Source organism: Rhinoraja longicauda, chromosome 4 (assembly GCF_053455715.1).
Source record: "Rhinoraja longicauda isolate Sanriku21f chromosome 4, sRhiLon1.1, whole genome shotgun sequence".
NCBI classification, from domain to species: Eukaryota; Metazoa; Chordata; class Chondrichthyes; order Rajiformes; family Arhynchobatidae; genus Rhinoraja; species Rhinoraja longicauda.
Genome location: NC_135956.1, coordinates 34,733,065 through 34,751,160, shown reverse-complemented (window position 1 = coordinate 34,751,160; position 18,096 = coordinate 34,733,065). Strand labels below are relative to the sequence as shown.

The 18,096-nt window shown below is 44.9% G+C and overlaps 1 protein-coding gene across 4 annotated transcripts in view; it reads right to left on the bottom strand.

Annotated features, from left to right (window-relative positions):
- The window catches only part of lama1 (laminin, alpha 1), a 261,227-nt gene that overhangs the window by 138,821 nt on the left and 104,310 nt on the right, over positions 1–18,096 (bottom strand). For all 4 annotated transcript variants that reach the window (XM_078397501.1, XM_078397502.1, XM_078397504.1 and 1 more), the window contains 6 exons: positions 16,331–16,458; positions 15,618–15,704; positions 11,512–11,723; positions 10,055–10,161; positions 6,403–6,583; positions 551–687 (listed from right to left, as the gene is read on the bottom strand). In XM_078397501.1, the coding sequence (XP_078253627.1) occupies positions 551–687; positions 6,403–6,583; positions 10,055–10,161; positions 11,512–11,723; positions 15,618–15,704; positions 16,331–16,458 (852 nt within the window). The remainder of the gene's footprint in view (positions 1–550; positions 688–6,402; positions 6,584–10,054; positions 10,162–11,511; positions 11,724–15,617; positions 15,705–16,330; positions 16,459–18,096) is intronic.

The following is an 18,096-nucleotide window of genomic DNA, read 5'->3' as shown; positions in this document are numbered from 1 at the left end:
ATTGAAATACAATTGATTTTATTGAGAGAGCATAGCTTTAAGGTGAGAGGGACGAAGTTTAAAGGAGAAGTGTGGGGCAATTTGTTTTTTTCCCCCACAGAGGGTAGTAGTAGCTGGAACACAATGCCCAGAGTGATGATGGAGGCAGATACGATATTGACATTTAAGAGGTTTTGGGATAGGCACATGGATATGCAGGGAATGGAGGGGCAGCACCCATATGCAGGCAGAGGAGATTAGTTTAACGACATCATATTCGGTGCAGACATTGTCGGCCGATTGGCCTATTCCTATGATAGACACAAAGTGCTGGACTAACTCAGCGGGTCCACATCTCTGGAGAAAAAGGATGAGTAACGTTTTGGTTCGGAACCCCTCTTCAGTCTCAGACACGGCCTCTTCCTGTGGTGTACTGATCAATGTTCTGTGAGCACTATTGCAAAAGATTAATAATGGATTGGTATTCCATTAAAGATGGCTCTGATGAAAAGAATAAAAGCATTTGGAGCGATGTCTTGCTGCCAAGTGCAAAGCATTTTTCTTACAGTACCTGACATCCGCTTCCAGGGTCATGGCCCCAGTAGTTGGTCTCACACCTTTCGCATTTCTCTCCCTCAGTGTGGGGTGGGCAGATACACTGGCCAGTGTCCGCTGCACAATTGTTCTGAGTGTAGGCACAGTCACAAGCTGCAACAGAAACACATTGGGATCTTCAAGGAATGAGTCTTTCACTTCACATTTGCCAAGAAGATTTGTTAAACATTATACTTCAGCATTTCATTTGGCATGACTGTGTAATATTCTGTGTAATTTTTATTCAGCACCATTAGTCGATATGCAGTATTATTCTGCGTTTAATATAAGGTTCCATCTGAGATTGTAACAAAGCAATTAGGCCATTTATTTGAAAAGGTGCCAACCAATTTAAGTTTAGTTTAAGTTTAGAGATTTAGCATGGAAACAGGCCCTTCAGCCCACCGAGTCCATGCCACCATTGATGTGACCAGTGGCTCACCCGATCAGTCCTACACACTCGGGGCAATGTACAGAAGCCAATTAACTTACAATCCCACACGTCTTTGGAATGAATGAGGAAACCGGAGCACCTGGCGGTAACCCATGCGGCCCCAGGGAGTAAGTGCAAACTCCACACATACAGCACCCGAGGTTGAACCTGGGTCCTTGACGCTGTGAGGCAGCAGCTCTACCATTGCACCACTGTGCCACCCCAATTAAATTGAAATGAATCAATGCTTTTGTTAATACAGTGTAGAGTCATAGAATCATACAGTGTAGAAACAGGTCCTTTGGCCCAACTCATTCACACTGACCAACATGTTCCATCTACACTAGTTCCACCTACCTGTGTTTGACCCATATCCCTCCAACCCGTCCCATCCATGTATCTGTCTAAATGTTTCTCGAACATTGCGATAGTACCTGCCTCAACTACCTGCTCTGGCATATCGTTCCATACACCCACCACCCTTTGTGTGAAACAGATTACCCCTCAGTTTCCTATTAAATCTTTTTCCCTTCACTTTAAAGCTATGTCCTCTGGTTCGCGATTCCCCTATTCTGGGCAAGAGAATCTTTGTGTCTACTCAATCTATTCCTCTCATCTTCTTTATACTAAAACTCTCATTTGTTTGTTTGTTTGTTCCTGAACTGCAACCAAAAAGGTACATGATAGCGTGATAATTTTAGGCCTACCTTACTCACCGTTGTCCCTTTGGTGCTAATGAAAGAAATTTCATTGAAATCGGTGTTATTTTTTAAAAGTTATTCACATTTTAAAGTTTAAATCTATCTCCTAGGGAGGGAGGGGGGGAAGGGAGGGAGGGGGGGAGGATAAGGGGGGTTGAGGGAGATGGAGTGAGGGGGAGAAAGGAGGAGGGAGGGAGGGGGAGAGGGGGGGAGGGGAGAGGGGAGGGGGGAGGAGAGGGTGCTGCACCAATGCAGGAGAGGTTTGGGCCCAACGGGTCCACTTGGTCTAATGATTTGATAAAGTCATGACAAGCATATGTACAGCATATTGCACAGTTAGCATTCATGAACTTATTATTCAAAACTCTGCAGCCTGCATCTTAGTTTACCCCCACTTTATGCTTACTGCTCTGGAGGTGGTGGTGGTTAAACATTATAATGATTTTAAAATTCATGCTTGTGATTTCAAATGTCTCCATAGCCTCACTAGTCCACAATCTCTCTCTGCAACCTTCAACTTATTGGTATTTCTCTACTTCAAGACTGCTTCCCTGTCCAAAACATTGGCTGACCTTGCACCTCATGTAATGGTATATAATGCTGAGATTCTATAAGGCGCTGGTCAAGCCACCTTTGGAGTATTGTGAGCAATTTGGGGTCCCATATCTGAGTAAGCATGTGCTGGCTCTGGAGAGGGTCCAGAGGAGGTTTACGAGAATGATCCCAGAAATGGGTGGGTTAGCATATGATGAGCGTTTGACGGTACTGGGCCTCTACTCGCTGGAATTTAGGATGAGGGGGAATAGCATTAAAACTCATCAAATAGTGAAAGGCCTAGATAGAGTAGATGTGGAGAGGTTGCTTCCACTCGTGGGAGAGCCTAGGACCAGAGGTCTCAGAATTAAAGGACATTCCTTAGGAAAGAGATGAGGAGGAATTTCTTTAGTCAGAGGGTGGTGAATCTGTGGAATTCATGGCCATATATGGCTGTGGAGGTCGAGTCAATGGGATTTTTAAAGTGGAGATTGTTAGGTTCTTGAGGAGTAAGGGCATCCAATGTTACATAGATACATAGACAATAGGTGCAGGAGTAGGCCATTTGGCCCTTCGAGCCAGCACCGCCATTCAATGTGATCATGGCTGATCATCCACAATCAGTACCCCATTCCTGCCTTCTCCTCATACGCCTTGATTCCACTAGCCCTAAGAGCTCTATCTAACTCTCTTTTGAATGCATCCAGTGAATCGGTCTCCACTGCCTTCTGAGGCAGAGAATTCCACAAATTCACAACTCTGTGTGGAAATGTTTTTCCTCATCTCAGTTCTAAATGGTCTTTATTCTTAAACTGTGGCCCCTGGTTCTTGACTCCCCCAACATCGGGAACATGTTTCTGGCATCTAGCATATCCAATCCCTTAATAATTTTATGTTTCTACAAGATCCCCTCATATCCTAAATTCCAGTGAATACAAGCCCAGTTGCTCCATTCTTCCATCATACGACAGTCCCACCATCCCGGGAATTAACCTCGTGAACCCACGCTGCATTCCCTCAAAAGCAATAATGTCCTTCCTCAAATTAGGAGACCAAAACTGCACACAATACTCCAGGTGTGGTCTCACCAGGGCCCTGTACAACTGCAGAAGGACCTCTTTGCTCTTTTCGTCAACTTCTCTCGTTATGAAGGCCAACATGCTTTCTTCACTGCTTGTTGTACCTGCATGCTTACTTTCAGTGACTGATGTACTAGGACACCCAGATCTCGTTGTACTTCCTCTTTTGCTAACCTGACACCATTCAGATAATAATCTGCCTTCCTGTTCTTGCCACCAAAGTGGATAACCTCACATTTATCCACATGATACTGCATCTACCATGCACCTGCCCACTCACCCAACCTATCCAAGTCACCCTGCATCCTCAAAGCACCCTCATTGCAGCTCACACTGCGAATGAGCTTTGTGTCATCTGCAAATTTGCTAATGTTACTTTTAATTCCTTCATCTAAATCATTAATGTATATTGTAAATAGCTGCGGTCCCAGCACCGAGCCTTGCGGCACCCCACTAGCCTGCCATTCTGAAAGGGACCCGTTAATCCTACTCTTTGGTTCGTGTCTGCCAACCAATTTTCTATCCATGTCAATACCCTTCCCCCAATACCATGTGCTCTAATTTTGACAACTAATCTCCTGTGTGGTACCTTATAAAAGGCTTTCTGAAAGTCCAGGTACACTACATCCACTGGCTCTCCCTTGTCCATTTTACTTGTTACATTCTCAAAAAATTCCAGAAGATTAGTCAAGCATGATTTCCCCTTTGTAAATCCATGCTGACTTGGACCAATCCCGTTACTGCTATCCAAATGCGCCGCTATTACATCTTTGATAACCGACTCCAGTATCTTCCCCACCATGGATGTCAGGCTAATTGGTCTATAATTCCCTGCTTTCTCTCTCTCTCTCCTTTCTTGAAAAGTGGGACAACATTAGCTACCCTCCAATCCACAGGAACTGATCCTGAATCTATAGAACATTGGAAAACCACCTCCTTGAGTACCTTGGGATGCAGCCTATCAGGTCCTGGGGATTTATCAGCCTTCAGTCCCATCAGTCTACCCAACACCATTTCCTGACTAATGTGAATTTCCTTCAGTTCCTCCATCACCCTTGGTCCTCTGTCCCCTGGTACGTCTGGGAGATTGGTTCTGTCTTCACTAAGGAAGACACAAAGTACCCATTCAACTCGCCTGCCATTTGTATCCCATAATAAATTCACCTGTTTATGTCTTCAAGGGACCCACATTGGTCTTAACTAATTTTTTCCTCTTCACATACCTAAAGTAGCTTTTACTGTCCTCCTTTATATTCTTGGCTAGCTTACCTTCGTTCTTTATCATTTCTCCCCATATTGCCTTTTTAGTTACCTTCTGTTGATCTTTAAAAGTTTCCCAATCCTCTGGCTTCCAGCTCATCTTTGCTATGTTATAAGTCTACTCTTTTATTATTATACTGCCCTTCACTTCCCTTGTCAGCCACGGCCGCCTCTTACTCCACTTAGAATCTTTCTTCCTCTTTGGAATGAAATGATCCTGCAACTTCTGGATTATTCCCAGAAATTCCTGCCATTGCTGTTCCACTGTCATCCCTGCTAGGGTCTCCTTCCTGTTAACTTTGGCCAGCTCCTCCCTCATGCCTCAATAGTCCCCTTTGTTCAACTTTAATACTGACACTTCCAATTTTACCTTCTCCTTCTCAAATTGCAGATTAAAACATAATATTATGGTCACTATCTCCTAATGGTTCCTTAACCTTGAGTTCCCTTATCAAATCTGGTTAATCACACAATACAATACAATACAATATATCTTTATTGTCATTGTACAGGGGTACAACGAGATTGGGAATGCACCTCTAAATCACAACACTAAATCCAAAATTGCCTTCTCCCTGGTAGGCTCCAGTACAAGCTGTTCTAAGAATCCATCTCGTAGGCACTCCACAATCTCCCTTTCTTGGGGTCCAGTACCAACCTCATTTTCCCAGTCTACCTGCATGTTGAAATCTCCCATAACCACCATAGCATTACCTTTGTTACATGCTAATTTTAATTCCTGATGCAACTTGCACCCGATCTCCAGGCTACTGTTTGGGGGCCTGTAGATAACTCCCATTGAGTCTTTTTACCCTTACAATTTCTCATTTCTATCCATACTGATTATACATCTTCTGATTCAATGTCACCCCTCGCAAGGGACTGAATTCCATTCCTTACCAACAGAGCCACCCCACCCCCTCTGCCCACCTGTCTGTCTTTTCTATAGGACTGAATATTCAGTTCCCAGCTCTGATCCCCTTGCAGCCAATGTCTCTGTAATTCTCACATCATACCTACCAATCTCGAACTGAGCCTCAAGCTCAACCACAGTGTAGATGAGGCATGTTGGTCGGTGTGGGCAAGTTAGGCCACTGGGCCTGTGGCCATGCTGAATGACTCTCTATGTCTCTACAATTCATAGAAACAGGCTCTTTGGCCCAAACATGGTAGGTACAAACAAGGCTTTGCCTCTCCAGTTTCTTCTATTCAACAATATTATCGCTGCTCTACTTCAAATCCTTTCCCATGCATGGACGGAAAGAGAAGAATGAAGAATTCAAAATTAAAGGACGTTCTTTTAGGAAGGAGATGAGGAGAAATTTCTTTAGTCAGAGGGTGGTGAATCTGTGGAATTCTTTGCCACAGAAAGCTGTGGAGGCCAAGTCAGAGGATATTTTTTAAGGCTGAGATAGATAGATTCTTGATTAGTACGGGTGTCAGAGGTTATGGGGAGAAGGCAGGAGAATGGGGTTAGGAGGGAGAGATAGATCAGCCATGATTGAATGGAGTAGACTTGATGGGCCGAATGGCCTAATTCTACTCCTATACCTTATGACTTTATGACCTTATGACCAGTGTTAATGAGTGGTTGATGGTCAGCATTAACTCAATGGGCTTAAGGGACTGTTTCTGTGTTGCATCACCTCATGACTAACTTATCTTCATTTTCCTTAAATCCCTTGCTGTCTAACAATCCACAAATCCTAATCGGAAGAGCTATTTAAATGAATTTACGCATTGTTGCCCAAGGCCAAAAAGGCAAATGAGAAAGTGAGACTTACAATGAATGTGTGCTTCCAAAGGTATTTCAAACACTCACGTGTGCATCCGCCGTCCCGGAAGCCGTAAAAGCCGTACGTGCAGCGGTCACACTTGTCGCCATTCACGCCCGGCCCGCAGTGGCACTGCCCGCCCTCGCTGCAGTCCTCGGAGATTGCACCCAACAAGCTGCAGTTACAGGGGCTGCAGCCTAGTCCCGTGCTCAAGCCAAAATACCCATGCTGTTGGGCACAGTAAAAGTGTCGGTCAGGCAACAGTGCAGAGGCCAGAGTTACCTGAACAATTTGCTAATACATGCACACAGGAGAAAGCATTGTTTAGACTTGCGGGCAACAACTGGTTAGCAGCTCCCTCGGTACTGAACATTGAAGTTAATATTCTTTTTAAATTGACTCTGAAACACAATTTTCACAGCACTTTTCTGATTCTGTTTTTAGCCGCAGGAGTAAATCGACTGATAAAAACGGATTCCAACTGACCCAGAAAAATCAACATTGCTGCAGCATGTTGCTTCCCGCTAACAATGAGCAAATATGCAGGAAATAATGAACTCTAATAACGCTCTTGTTGTACACACAAAGTAATGGAGAGTGATGAACCAGTGAATAGAGCTCATGGCATTGGCATTTGCTGCACAAAAGCAATCACCCCAACAATCACGCGCGGTGGCGAATAGGACCATTTAAAGCAGAATGCATTAGTCTTCTTACCTGGTAGCTCACAATTGTTTTCTAATTCAATTATTGATCCCATTTTCGCTCAGCCACAACATTGCAAGATCCTAGGCTGCACAGCAGCGCAGCTGGTAGAGCTGCTGCCTCGCAGCGTCAGAGACCCAGGTTCCATCCTGACCCCGGATGCTGTCTGTGTGGAGTTTGCATGTTCTCCCTATGGCCTCCTGGTTTTACTCGTGCTCCGGTTTTCTCCCACATCCCAAAGAAGTGAGGGTTTGTTGTTTAATTGGGCTCTGTAAATTGCCCCAAGTGTGTATGGTGTACGACAAAGTGCAATGGCATAGAACTAGTGTGAATGGGTGATCGACGGTTGGTGTGGACCCGGAAGGCCAAAGGGCTTTTTTTCCCATGCTGTATCTCTAAACAAAACTCAACCTAAGCCCTCTGTGTAAACACCATTTTAGCTTCCTGCCCATTTTCCAAACTCTAATAGGAGCCTGAGGGGTGACCTTTTCATACATAGAAACATAGAAATAGCAGGAGTAGGCCATTCAGCCCTTCGAGCCAGCACTGCCATTCAATATGATCATGGCAGATCTTCCAAAATCAGTATCCCGTTCCTGCTTTTCCACCATAATCCCTTGATTCCATTAGCCCTAAGAGCTATATCTAACTCTCTTTTGAGAACATTCAGTGAATTGCCCTCCACTGCCTTCTGTGGCAGAGAACTCCACAGATTCACAACTCTCTGGGTGAAAATGTTTTTCCTCATTTCAGTCCTAAAAGACCTACCCCTTTTTCTTAAACTGTGACCCCTGTTTCTGGACTCCCCCAATATCGGGAACATTTTTCCAGCATCTAGCGTTTCCAATCCCTTAATAAATTTAGATGTTTCCACTAGATCCCACCTCATCCTTCTAAATTCCAGTGAATATTAGCACAGTCGACCCATTCTTTCCTCATATGATAGTCCCGCCACCCCGGGAATTAACCTGGTGAACCTACGCTGTACTCCCTCAATAGCAAGAATGACCTTCCTCAAATTAGGAGACCAAAACTGTGCATGATACTCCAGGTGTGGTCTCACCAGTGCCGTGGGCACCTGCAGGAGGACCTCCTTGCTCCTATTCTCAAATACTCTTGCTATGAATGCCAACATGCCATTTGCTTTCTTCACTGCTTGCTGTATCTGCATGCTTACTTTCAGTGGCTGATGAACAAGGACACCCAGGTCTCATTGCACCTCCCCTTTTACTAACTGACACCATTCAGATTCGGTGCAGTTTTGGTCTCCTAATTTGAGGAAGGACATCCTTACTATTGAGGCAGTGCAGCATAGGTTCAGGATGTTAATCCCCAGGATGGCGGGACTGTCATATGAGGAAAGATTGGAAAGACTGGGCTTATATTCTCTGAACTTTAGAAGGATGAGAGGGGATCTTATAGAGACGTATAAAATTATAAAAGGACTGGACAAGCTAGATGCAGGAAAAATGTTCCCTATGTTGGGGGAGTCCAGAACCAGGGGCCACAGTCTAAGAATAAAGAGGAGGCCATTTAAAACTGAGGTGAGAAGAAACATTTTCACCCAAAGAGTTAAATAGTGCTCTAGGGACTAGTGGAATCAAGGGATACGGGGAGAAGGCAGGCACAGGTTACTGATTGTGGATGATCAGCCATGATCACAATGAATGGCTGGCTCGAAAGGCCAAATGACGTCCTCCTGCACCTAATTTCTATGTTTCTATATTTCTAATGATTGCCAAATATTATTCTGGACCTGAGTAACAGCCGGTTAGATGCTGTGCTTTGCTTTCAGAAGCTGTGACATCTAAACGACTTCATAAAATTATAACCAAGAAACCTCTTTGAAGTAGCTATTGTTTTCCATGAATGCGAAAACTTGACGTGAATAAAAGCTTACAACCGTGCATAATGAGACTCAGTTGAAGCCATGTCAAAATGCCTTATTATTAAATCAGATCAGTTCCACTATTAGAATTTTAAAAAAATTACAAACTGAAGGGAGGTGTTAATATCTTTCAGCTGATCCTCCAGACTGCAAAGTGTGAAATGAATTAGACACTTTTGTTGTTATGTAAAGATTTAGTGATCTGACTTTTATTTCAATAACAGAAAGATGATATTTTGTTAAAAAAGTTACCTATGGAGTTGAAGTCTGCATTTTCCCATCAATCGTACTTCCCATTTTAATAATTGTGAATCTTGTACCTTCCTGTTTGCTGTCCATCATGTTCACCTAATGAGATAATCCGGGGTGATTTAAAATACCCAGTTTTGTTCATTGTTACGGACTTGTTTCACCTGAAAGGTTGTGCTGTTCTGGATCATCGCCTGAATGCATGTAGGAGGCAGGAACCTTCATTGCATTTAAAGTGTGGCTGAGTTCACACCAATGACTGGAAGTGCCATAATCTAACCAGGATAGCACCACTTTTGGCTGGCAAGGACTCGCTGGGCCACCTCCTACGCAGGTGGAATCTCAATAATTTCTGTGTTAAACTCTTTAGGTACAAATTTGTCCTCAGTTGCCTCTGGTAAATGCAAGATGTGGGTTGAACTTCAGTGTGTTGACCTTTCTGAACTTATTGCAAGCTTGGTTCCAGTTGCCAAGTGGAAAGAATGTCTGCACTGCTGCATTTTCATTTTGAACTGAATTGAAAGATACAGCCTGGAAACAGGTCCTTCAGTCCACCGAATCCATGCCAACCATCAATCACCCATTCACATTAGTTCTATGTTCCCTCCACTTTCGCATCCACCCCTACACACTAGGGACAATTTTACAGAGGCCAATTAAACTGCATGCCTGTGGGATGTGGGAGGAAACCGGATCACTCGGAGAAAAAACACGCGGTCACAGGGAGGACGTGCAAACAGCACTTGCGGCAGGATTGAATCCGGGTCCCTGGCACTGTGAGGCAGCACTGCACCGACTAGAACTACGATGTGAATAACCGCTAAAAGTAAAAGTTCACCCAAACCATAAATACGTACCAAACACGTGTCACACTTCTGGCCCAGAACGTTGGGCTTGCATTGGCAATAACCAGTTAGCAGGTCACACACCTCACCGTAGGAAGCATTCACATTGCAGTCACAAGCTGAAATACAATGGGGAGGTTTGTAAGTGATCAAGAGGCCGATCCAATGTCAGGGAAGAGCTTCTTGCAGCTTGTAGCTTTTGCCTGTAGATGGCACCGCATGCCAGCAGGTTGTTTGTGGAAAGACACTGACGGGACTTTTGTTGAGCAATCGATCTAATTTTCTTCGGATAAATCCTGGCAAATAAATCAGCCTAACAGGCCTCTAGATTCGCTTCAGTCAGTAGCCTTCTCAAAAATAGTTGTCAAATAGACATTATTCTCAACACAAAACGCTGCCCTTCCTGAGAGTGGGTGACATCGGGCTTAGTATTTTGATTGGAATCAGTACAATGGATTATTTTTCAATCTTCAAATCTGTTGAAAATGTCAGCTCTTTATTCCTCGGCATTGAAATGTTCTCTGTCAGAGTACCATCCGAGCAAGATTAACATTTAAAAATCTTTGCAAAAAATATTCTATCAGCTCCCGAATTCTCTTCAAGAAAGAGCCAAGGATTTTTAGAAAACGTATTGTAGAATGGGCAGGAGCTGACTAGTGTAGATGGGGTATCTTGGTTAGCATGGGCAAGTTGAGCTGAACGGCCTGTTTCTGTGCTCCATGACTCCTCAATGGGTTTCAGAAATAATACAATTAAACGACAAGGCCACACGCAAACTGAAGGAACATTATCCGCTATTCCACTTGGGCAGTTTACAACCCAACGAAATGAACAATGAAGTCTGCAATTTTAGGTAATTAACCAACAACAGCATTTCCCCTTCCCGTCTCCTTCCACCTATACCTCTTCCTCTGACTTCCCATTTCACACTTCTTCTCTCCTTCTCTTCTTTGCTCCTTATACCTCACAGCCTTTTGTCTTTTCCCCACCCCTGGCCTTTGTCCACCAATCTGCCAAACACCCCTTCCCCCCTCACCTGTATCCACCTATTACTTATCAGGCTATTTCCTCCCTCCACTATCAGTCCAAGGAAGGGGCCGACCCAAAACGTTCCTAGATATGTCCTCCAGAGATGCTGCCTGACCCACTGAGTTATTCCAGCACTTTAAGTCCATTTTTATAAATCAAAATCAGCACAGCCTTAAATGGACCATTGTGGGCTCTTTGGTGTCATCGGTGCCGGCTCTGATCTGTTTAAAAAACCTCTAGTTTCCCGTCCCCCTGACACCCAGTCTGAAGAAGGGTGTCGACCCGAAATGTCTCCTATTCCTTTTCTCCAGAGATGCTGCCTGACCCGGAGTTATTCCAGCATTTTGTGTCTGTCTTTGGTGTAAACCAGCATCTGCAGTTCCTTCCTACACATTTTGCCTGCAGTTCCTTGTGTCTACCGTATGTTACTTTGTACTTACCGCTGCAGTTTTTTGCGATTACTGCATCTCCGTAGAATCCGCCTGCGCATTGCTCGCACTGTCTGCCTGCGGAGTTCCTGATGCACTTCAGACATTCCCCCGTCAATTGGTCACAGCTTCCAGGAACCGACAGGTCGATGTTGTTGCTGCAGTCACATCGCTCACAGGAACGTCCGGGTGATGTTGGGTTACCATAGTAACCGTCAGCACACCTATGCAGAAGCATGAGACAATGAGCTGTGGGGCCATTTGTCGTTTAACATGATTCACCATGAGATTTCCTGGTCCATTTCAAGGAGATGAAGAGAAATTTCTGTAGTCAGAGAATGGTGAATCTATGGAATTTGCCACAGAAGGCTGTGGAGGCCAAGTCAGTGGATATTTTAACGGCAGAGATAGATTCTTGATTAGTATGGGTGTCAGAGATTATAGGGAGAAACCAGGAGAATGGGGGTAGGAGGGAAAGATGTATCAGCCACGATTGAATGGCGAAGTAGACTTCATGGGCCGAATGGCCTAATTCTACACCTTTTCTAGATGACCTTATAACAGTATAACAGTATAACAGAACTTTATTGTCATTCGGTATAAATACCGAACGAAATTTCAGCAGTCACAAGACACAGCAAAAAAGAAAAGAACACAGGACGCACGACCCCAACACAAACATCCATCACAGTGACTCCAAACACCCCCTCACTGTGATGGAAGGCAACAAAACTTCCACTCTCTTCCACTCTCTTCCCCCCGCGCCCACGGACAGGCAGCTCGACCCCTACCGAGGCGACCGACACGCACAGCCCCCGCAAGGGGATGGAAGGCCCCGCGGCCGAGCCGCACCGGGCACTGAAACGTCCCGCGGCCGAGCCGCGCCGGCGATGTTAAGTCCAGCGGCTGATCATTTAGGAAAATGAGTCCTCCTACATCCGTCACCCTGAGAGTCTCCAGTCCATTAAAATGGCAACTGCACGCACAAAAGTCTTCAAGGGTTCAAGACTACAATATAAAAGTACTGCTTTCATTTGTACATCTGCAAATGCTGCTTTATGAAATAAAGGAATGAGAATTAAAAAATTTAATGAAACATCGAAATGCGAGACAAATTTACAATTGGCTCAAAAAGTTCACTTCCAATCTACATCTGTTGCAAGGCAACTTTTGATTTAATGCCTTGCCCATGACCAGACACACATGCTTTTTCTGGGCTGTTTTTGACAAGGGTGTGTGAATAATTCTGTTACCTGATAATGTGCTAATCCACTGTGGCTGCTTGTAATAAGAGATGATGTGCAGGTTATATTCTGAAGAGGGGCTTTCTTCCTAAAAGTGCAGAGTAAGGAAGAAGTTGTTCTGTCCCATGCACAAAGTTGCACTTCGTTATATGTCTCCTCCTCCTCCCTGCACAGACTATTGTTGCTAGAGGTTGAATTGGAAGCAAATGCCAAAGCAGGTTTCAAGTCCAGTGACCTGGGGTCGATCCTGACCTCGGGCATTGTTGGTGTGGAGTTGTACGTTCTCCTTGTCACCACGTGGGTTTCCTATGGGCATTCTGGTTTCCCCCCACATTGCAAAAACGTTTGGGTTCGGAGGCTACCGGTACTAATCAAGAATCCATCAATCTCCGCAATACTAATCAAGAATGTGGGTCCCTTGAAGACAGAAGCAGGGGAATTTATTATGGGGAACAAAGAAATGGCAGACGAGTTAAACCGTTACTTTGGATCTGTCTTCACTGAGGAAGATACACACAATCTCCCAAATGTTCTAGGGGCCGGAGAACCTAGGGTGATGGAGGAACTGAAGGAAATCCACATTAGGCAGGAAATGGTTTTGGGTAGACTGATGGGACTGAAGGCTGATAAATCCCCAGGGCCTGATGGTCTGCATCCCAGAGTACTTAAGGAGGTGGCTCTAGAAATAGTGGAAGCATTGGAGATCATTTTTCAATGTTCTATAGATTCAGGATCAGTTCCTGTGGATTGGAGGATAGCAAATGTTATCCCACTTTTTAAGAAAGGAGGGAGAGAGAAAACGGGGAATTATAGACCAGTTAGTCTGACATCAGTGGTGGGGAAGATGCTGGAGTCAATTATAAAAGACGAAATTGCTGAGCATTTGGATAGCAGTAACGGGATCATTCCGAGTCAGCATGGATTTACGAAGGGGAAATCATGCTTGACAAATCTACTGGAATTTTTTGAGGATGTAACTAGGAAAATTGACAAGGGAGAGTCAGTGGATGTGGTGTACCTCGACTTTCAGAAAGCCTTCGACAAGGTCCCACATAGGAGATTAGTGGGCAAAATTAGGGCACATGGTATTGGGGGTAGGGTACTGACATGGATAGAAAATTGGTTGACAGACAGAAAGCAAAGAGTGGGGATAAATGGGTCCCTTTCGGAATGGCAGGCAGTGACCAGTGGGGTACCGCAAGGTTCGGTGCTGGGACCCCAGCTATTTACGATATACATTAATGACTTAGACGAAGGGATTAAAAGTACCATTAGCAAATTTGCAGATGATACTAAGTTGGGGGGTAGTGTGAATTGTGAGGAAGATGCAATAAGGCTGCAGGGTGACTTGGACAGGTTGTGTGAGTGGGCGGATACATGGCAGATGCAGTTTAATGTAGATAAGTGTGAGGTTATTCACTTTGGAAGTAAGAATAGAAAGGCAGATTATTATCTGAATGGTGTCAAGTTAGGAGGAGGGGGAGTTCAACGAGATCTGGGTGTCCTAGTGCATCAGTCAATGAAAGGAAGCATGCAGGTACAGCAGGCAGTGAAGAAAGCCAATGGAATGTTGGCCTTCGTAACAAGAGGAGTTGAGTATAGGAGCAAAGAGGTCCTTCTACAGTTGTACCGGGCCCTGGTGAGACCGCACCTGGAGTACTGTGTGCAGTTTTGGTCTCCAAATTTGAGGAAGGATATTCTTGCTATGGAGGGCGTGCAGCGTAGGTTCACTAGGTTAATTCACGGAATGGCGGGACTGTCGTATGTTGAAAGGCTGGAGCGATTGGGCTTGTATACACTGGAATTTAGAAGGATGAGGGGGGATCTTATTGAAACATATAAGATAATTAGGGGATTGGACACATTAGAGGCAGATAACATGTTCCCAATGTTAGGGGAGTCCAGAACAAGGGGCCACAGTTTGAGAATAAGGGGTAGGCCATTTAGAACGGAGATGAGGAAGAACTTTTTCAGTCAGAGGGTGGTGAAGGTGTGGAATTCTCTGCCTCAGAAGGCAGTGGAGGCCAGTTCGTTGGATGCTTTCAAGAGAGAGCTGGATAGAGCTCTTGAGGATAGCGGAGTGAGGGGGTATGGGGAGAAGGCAGGAACGGGGTACTGATTGAGTGATCAGCCATGATCGCATTGAATGGCGGTGCTGGCTCGAAGGGCTGAATGGCCTACTCCTGCACCTATTGTCTATTGTCTATTGTCTATAATCCGTCAAGATATCCATTGACTTGCCCTTCACAGCCATCTGTGGTAATGAATTCCACATATTCACCACCCTCTGACTAATGATTTTTTTTATCTCCTTTCTAAAGGTACGTCCTTTTATTCTGCAATTATGGCCTCTGGTTCTAGACTCTCCCAATAGTGGAAACACCATCTCCACATCCATACTATCCAGACCTTTCACTATTTGATTGGTTTCAATAAAGTCCCCCCCTCATCCTTCTAAACTGTAGTCAGTTTGACCTCCTGTTTAACCAGCTGACAAATATGTAAATTGTTTCAAAAATTGGAACATAATTTGAAAGGTTAAAAAAACTAAATTAGTTACATCTCTCAAATTAACTCAATTAAAAGCTAACATTATCTTCATCTCACTTGAATCTGTAGAATTCATTGCCAAGGATGGCTGCAGAGGCCAAGTCAATAAATATTTTTACGGCAGAGATACACCCTGTAGAAAGATTCTTGATTGGTATGGGTGTCAGGGGTTATGGGGAGAATGCAGTAGAATGGGCTTGAGAGGGGAAGATAGATCGGTCATGATTAAATGGTGGAGTAGACTTGATGTGCTGAATGGCCTAATTCTGCTCCTATCACTCGTGAACCTATCAAAATGAACACTCACCAACATCCCCAACCTACCTTTCACATCTGGATCCTGTGTAGCCTGGCTGGCACTGGTCACAAATAAGTTCCCCCGTTTTGTTTAAGGAACAAGTGGGACTGAAGCTGGAGAGATAATAAACAGGTTTAGAATTGTTACAGGTGACAAAAACATCTGAACCTCCACTAAATGGAAGAAGGGAGTGATTTGTGTTCAATGCAGACTGACGCACGACTCCTTTGTTAAGTATTCCCGTAAATCAATGGAGCACAGCCTCAGATCTACCTGGTTTGGCACAAGACTGACAATCTACCTCATACATAGCAAGGAATCGAATAGGATCAATATGTGCGCCCTTCATGGATTTAGTCAGGGGCATCTGTAGGTGGAGTAGATATCAGCTGACACTACATCTGCTTTGTACATAGTTAGTGGTGGTCACATCAAGTGCCCAAAATGAAAGAAGACCCACCATTTTTCAGCAGGGGCCTTCATGTTTAGTTTTTTTTTCATGGTACAACATCCCCATCTACACTAGTCCTACCTGCCTGCGGCCCAAATCCCTCTAAACCTGTCCTATCCATGTACCTGTCCAAATGTTTTTTAAACTTTCTCCAGTATTGGTGTTGATTTTGCTATTGGATCATTGGATGCTTTAATGATTGATTGACGCTTTGGGATGGCCAGAGGCTCTGCACAACACTGAAAAAACACTTCAAATGGTCTTCTATTGAAACAGCAGCCGGCTTACTTGTTCGAGGAAACGGTCAGTGGACAGGCACAGGGTTTGCAGTCCTCAGCAGTCCCTCTGCTAGGATGGCCATACAAACCCGGGGAGCACTGCTCACAGTTTGGTCCAGTTGTGTTGTGTCGGCAGTCCTGGAAAGGAATGTAAAGTTTCAGTTAAAAAACGCAGCAAGTTTAGATTAGGGATACAGCGCAGAAACAGGCCCTTCGGCCCACCGAGTCTGTACCGACCAGCGATCCCCGCATGCTAATACTATCCTACACACACTACGGACATTTTACAATGATACCACGCCAATTAGCCTATAAACCTGTACGTCGTTGGAGTGTGGGAGTAAACCGGAGCTCCCGGAGAAAACCCAATGTCTGGTCGCAGGGAGACGCACAAACTCGGCACAGACAAGCACCCGTAGTTAGGATCGAACCCGGGTCTCTGGCGCTGTAAGGCAGCAACACTACTGATGCACCACTGTGCCGCCCCCAGTGAGCAGAGAAGCCCCTCTGCTGGTGATTACACATCGTCCCTCTCCTCATTAAGGATTTAAACTTTTCATTGAGTTTTAAGTAATGGGGTTGATGTGCCATTGGCCTGACTTCGCTGAGTGCCTTCCCCCACATGCTTACATGGGCAAGGATGCAGTAAACCCCAATGTTCAGCAGCTTGGCATGGCAGGTACAATGCAGGGTTGTCCCTGCACAGGCAGCCTGGGTGTACTCGCAGAACAGCATTCTTCCAGTGAGGACCTGCCTCACCAGCGGCCATCATCACTGAATGCTTCCAAATGTCAACAGTATGCATTTAATAACACGAGGGTTGCAATAAAAATTAAAATAGAAAAAGAAAATTGAGTTTGAGTTCAGTTTATTGTCACGTGTACCGAGACACATTTAAAAGCTTTTGTTGCGTGCTAACCAGTCAGCGGAAAGACAACACGCCTATAATCGATCCATCCACAGTGCACAGATACGGGATCAAGGGAAGAAATGCTGCTGTTGGAGTTGGGATTTAAAAGAGTGAAGCAATTGTAATGCGTGATTGCATATCCACTTCTGTGATCAGCACACAAAGAGTTGCCTGGCTTGGGCGCCATCTAGGTTTGGCCGACTGGATTTGAAAAAATGGACTGGAATTTCTTTACATTTATGATGAACACATACAGACACACACGCCACGCACACACTTTGAAAATAATTAAAAGTATTGAAACTAATTTAATCAAAATAAAGTACCTTCCATTTCTTTTTCCCCTTCCATCTGCCCACCATTGAATCGCATTGCTGTGCTTGCACCTGGTCACTCAAGTGTGCACACTGCCCATTCTGAGACCAGGGAAGGATGCAGGATACAAACTGCCTCACCGGGCCTCAGCAGTGTAGGCAGCAGACACGGTGGCCTCCTCAGGGTTGCTGCGGCCAGTTTAAGCCCAGCTTAGTTTCTGCAGGATATTGTGAGCAGTTTTGGGAATCCAAATCTGAAGATTTGCTGGCGTTGGAGAGGATCCAGAGGAGGTTAACAAGAATGACCCCAGGAATGAATGAATTAACATGTGATGAGCGTTTGACGGCACTGGGCCGGTACTCGCTTGAGTTTAGAAGGATGAGGGGGGAACTCATTGAAACTTACCGAATACTAAAAGGCCTGGTGAGAGTGGATACGGAGAGGATGTTTCCACCAGTGAGAGAGTCTGGAACCAGCTGGCATAGCCTCAGAATAAAAGGACGTACGTTTGGAAAGGAGATGAGGAGGAATTTCTTTCGTCAGAGGGTGGT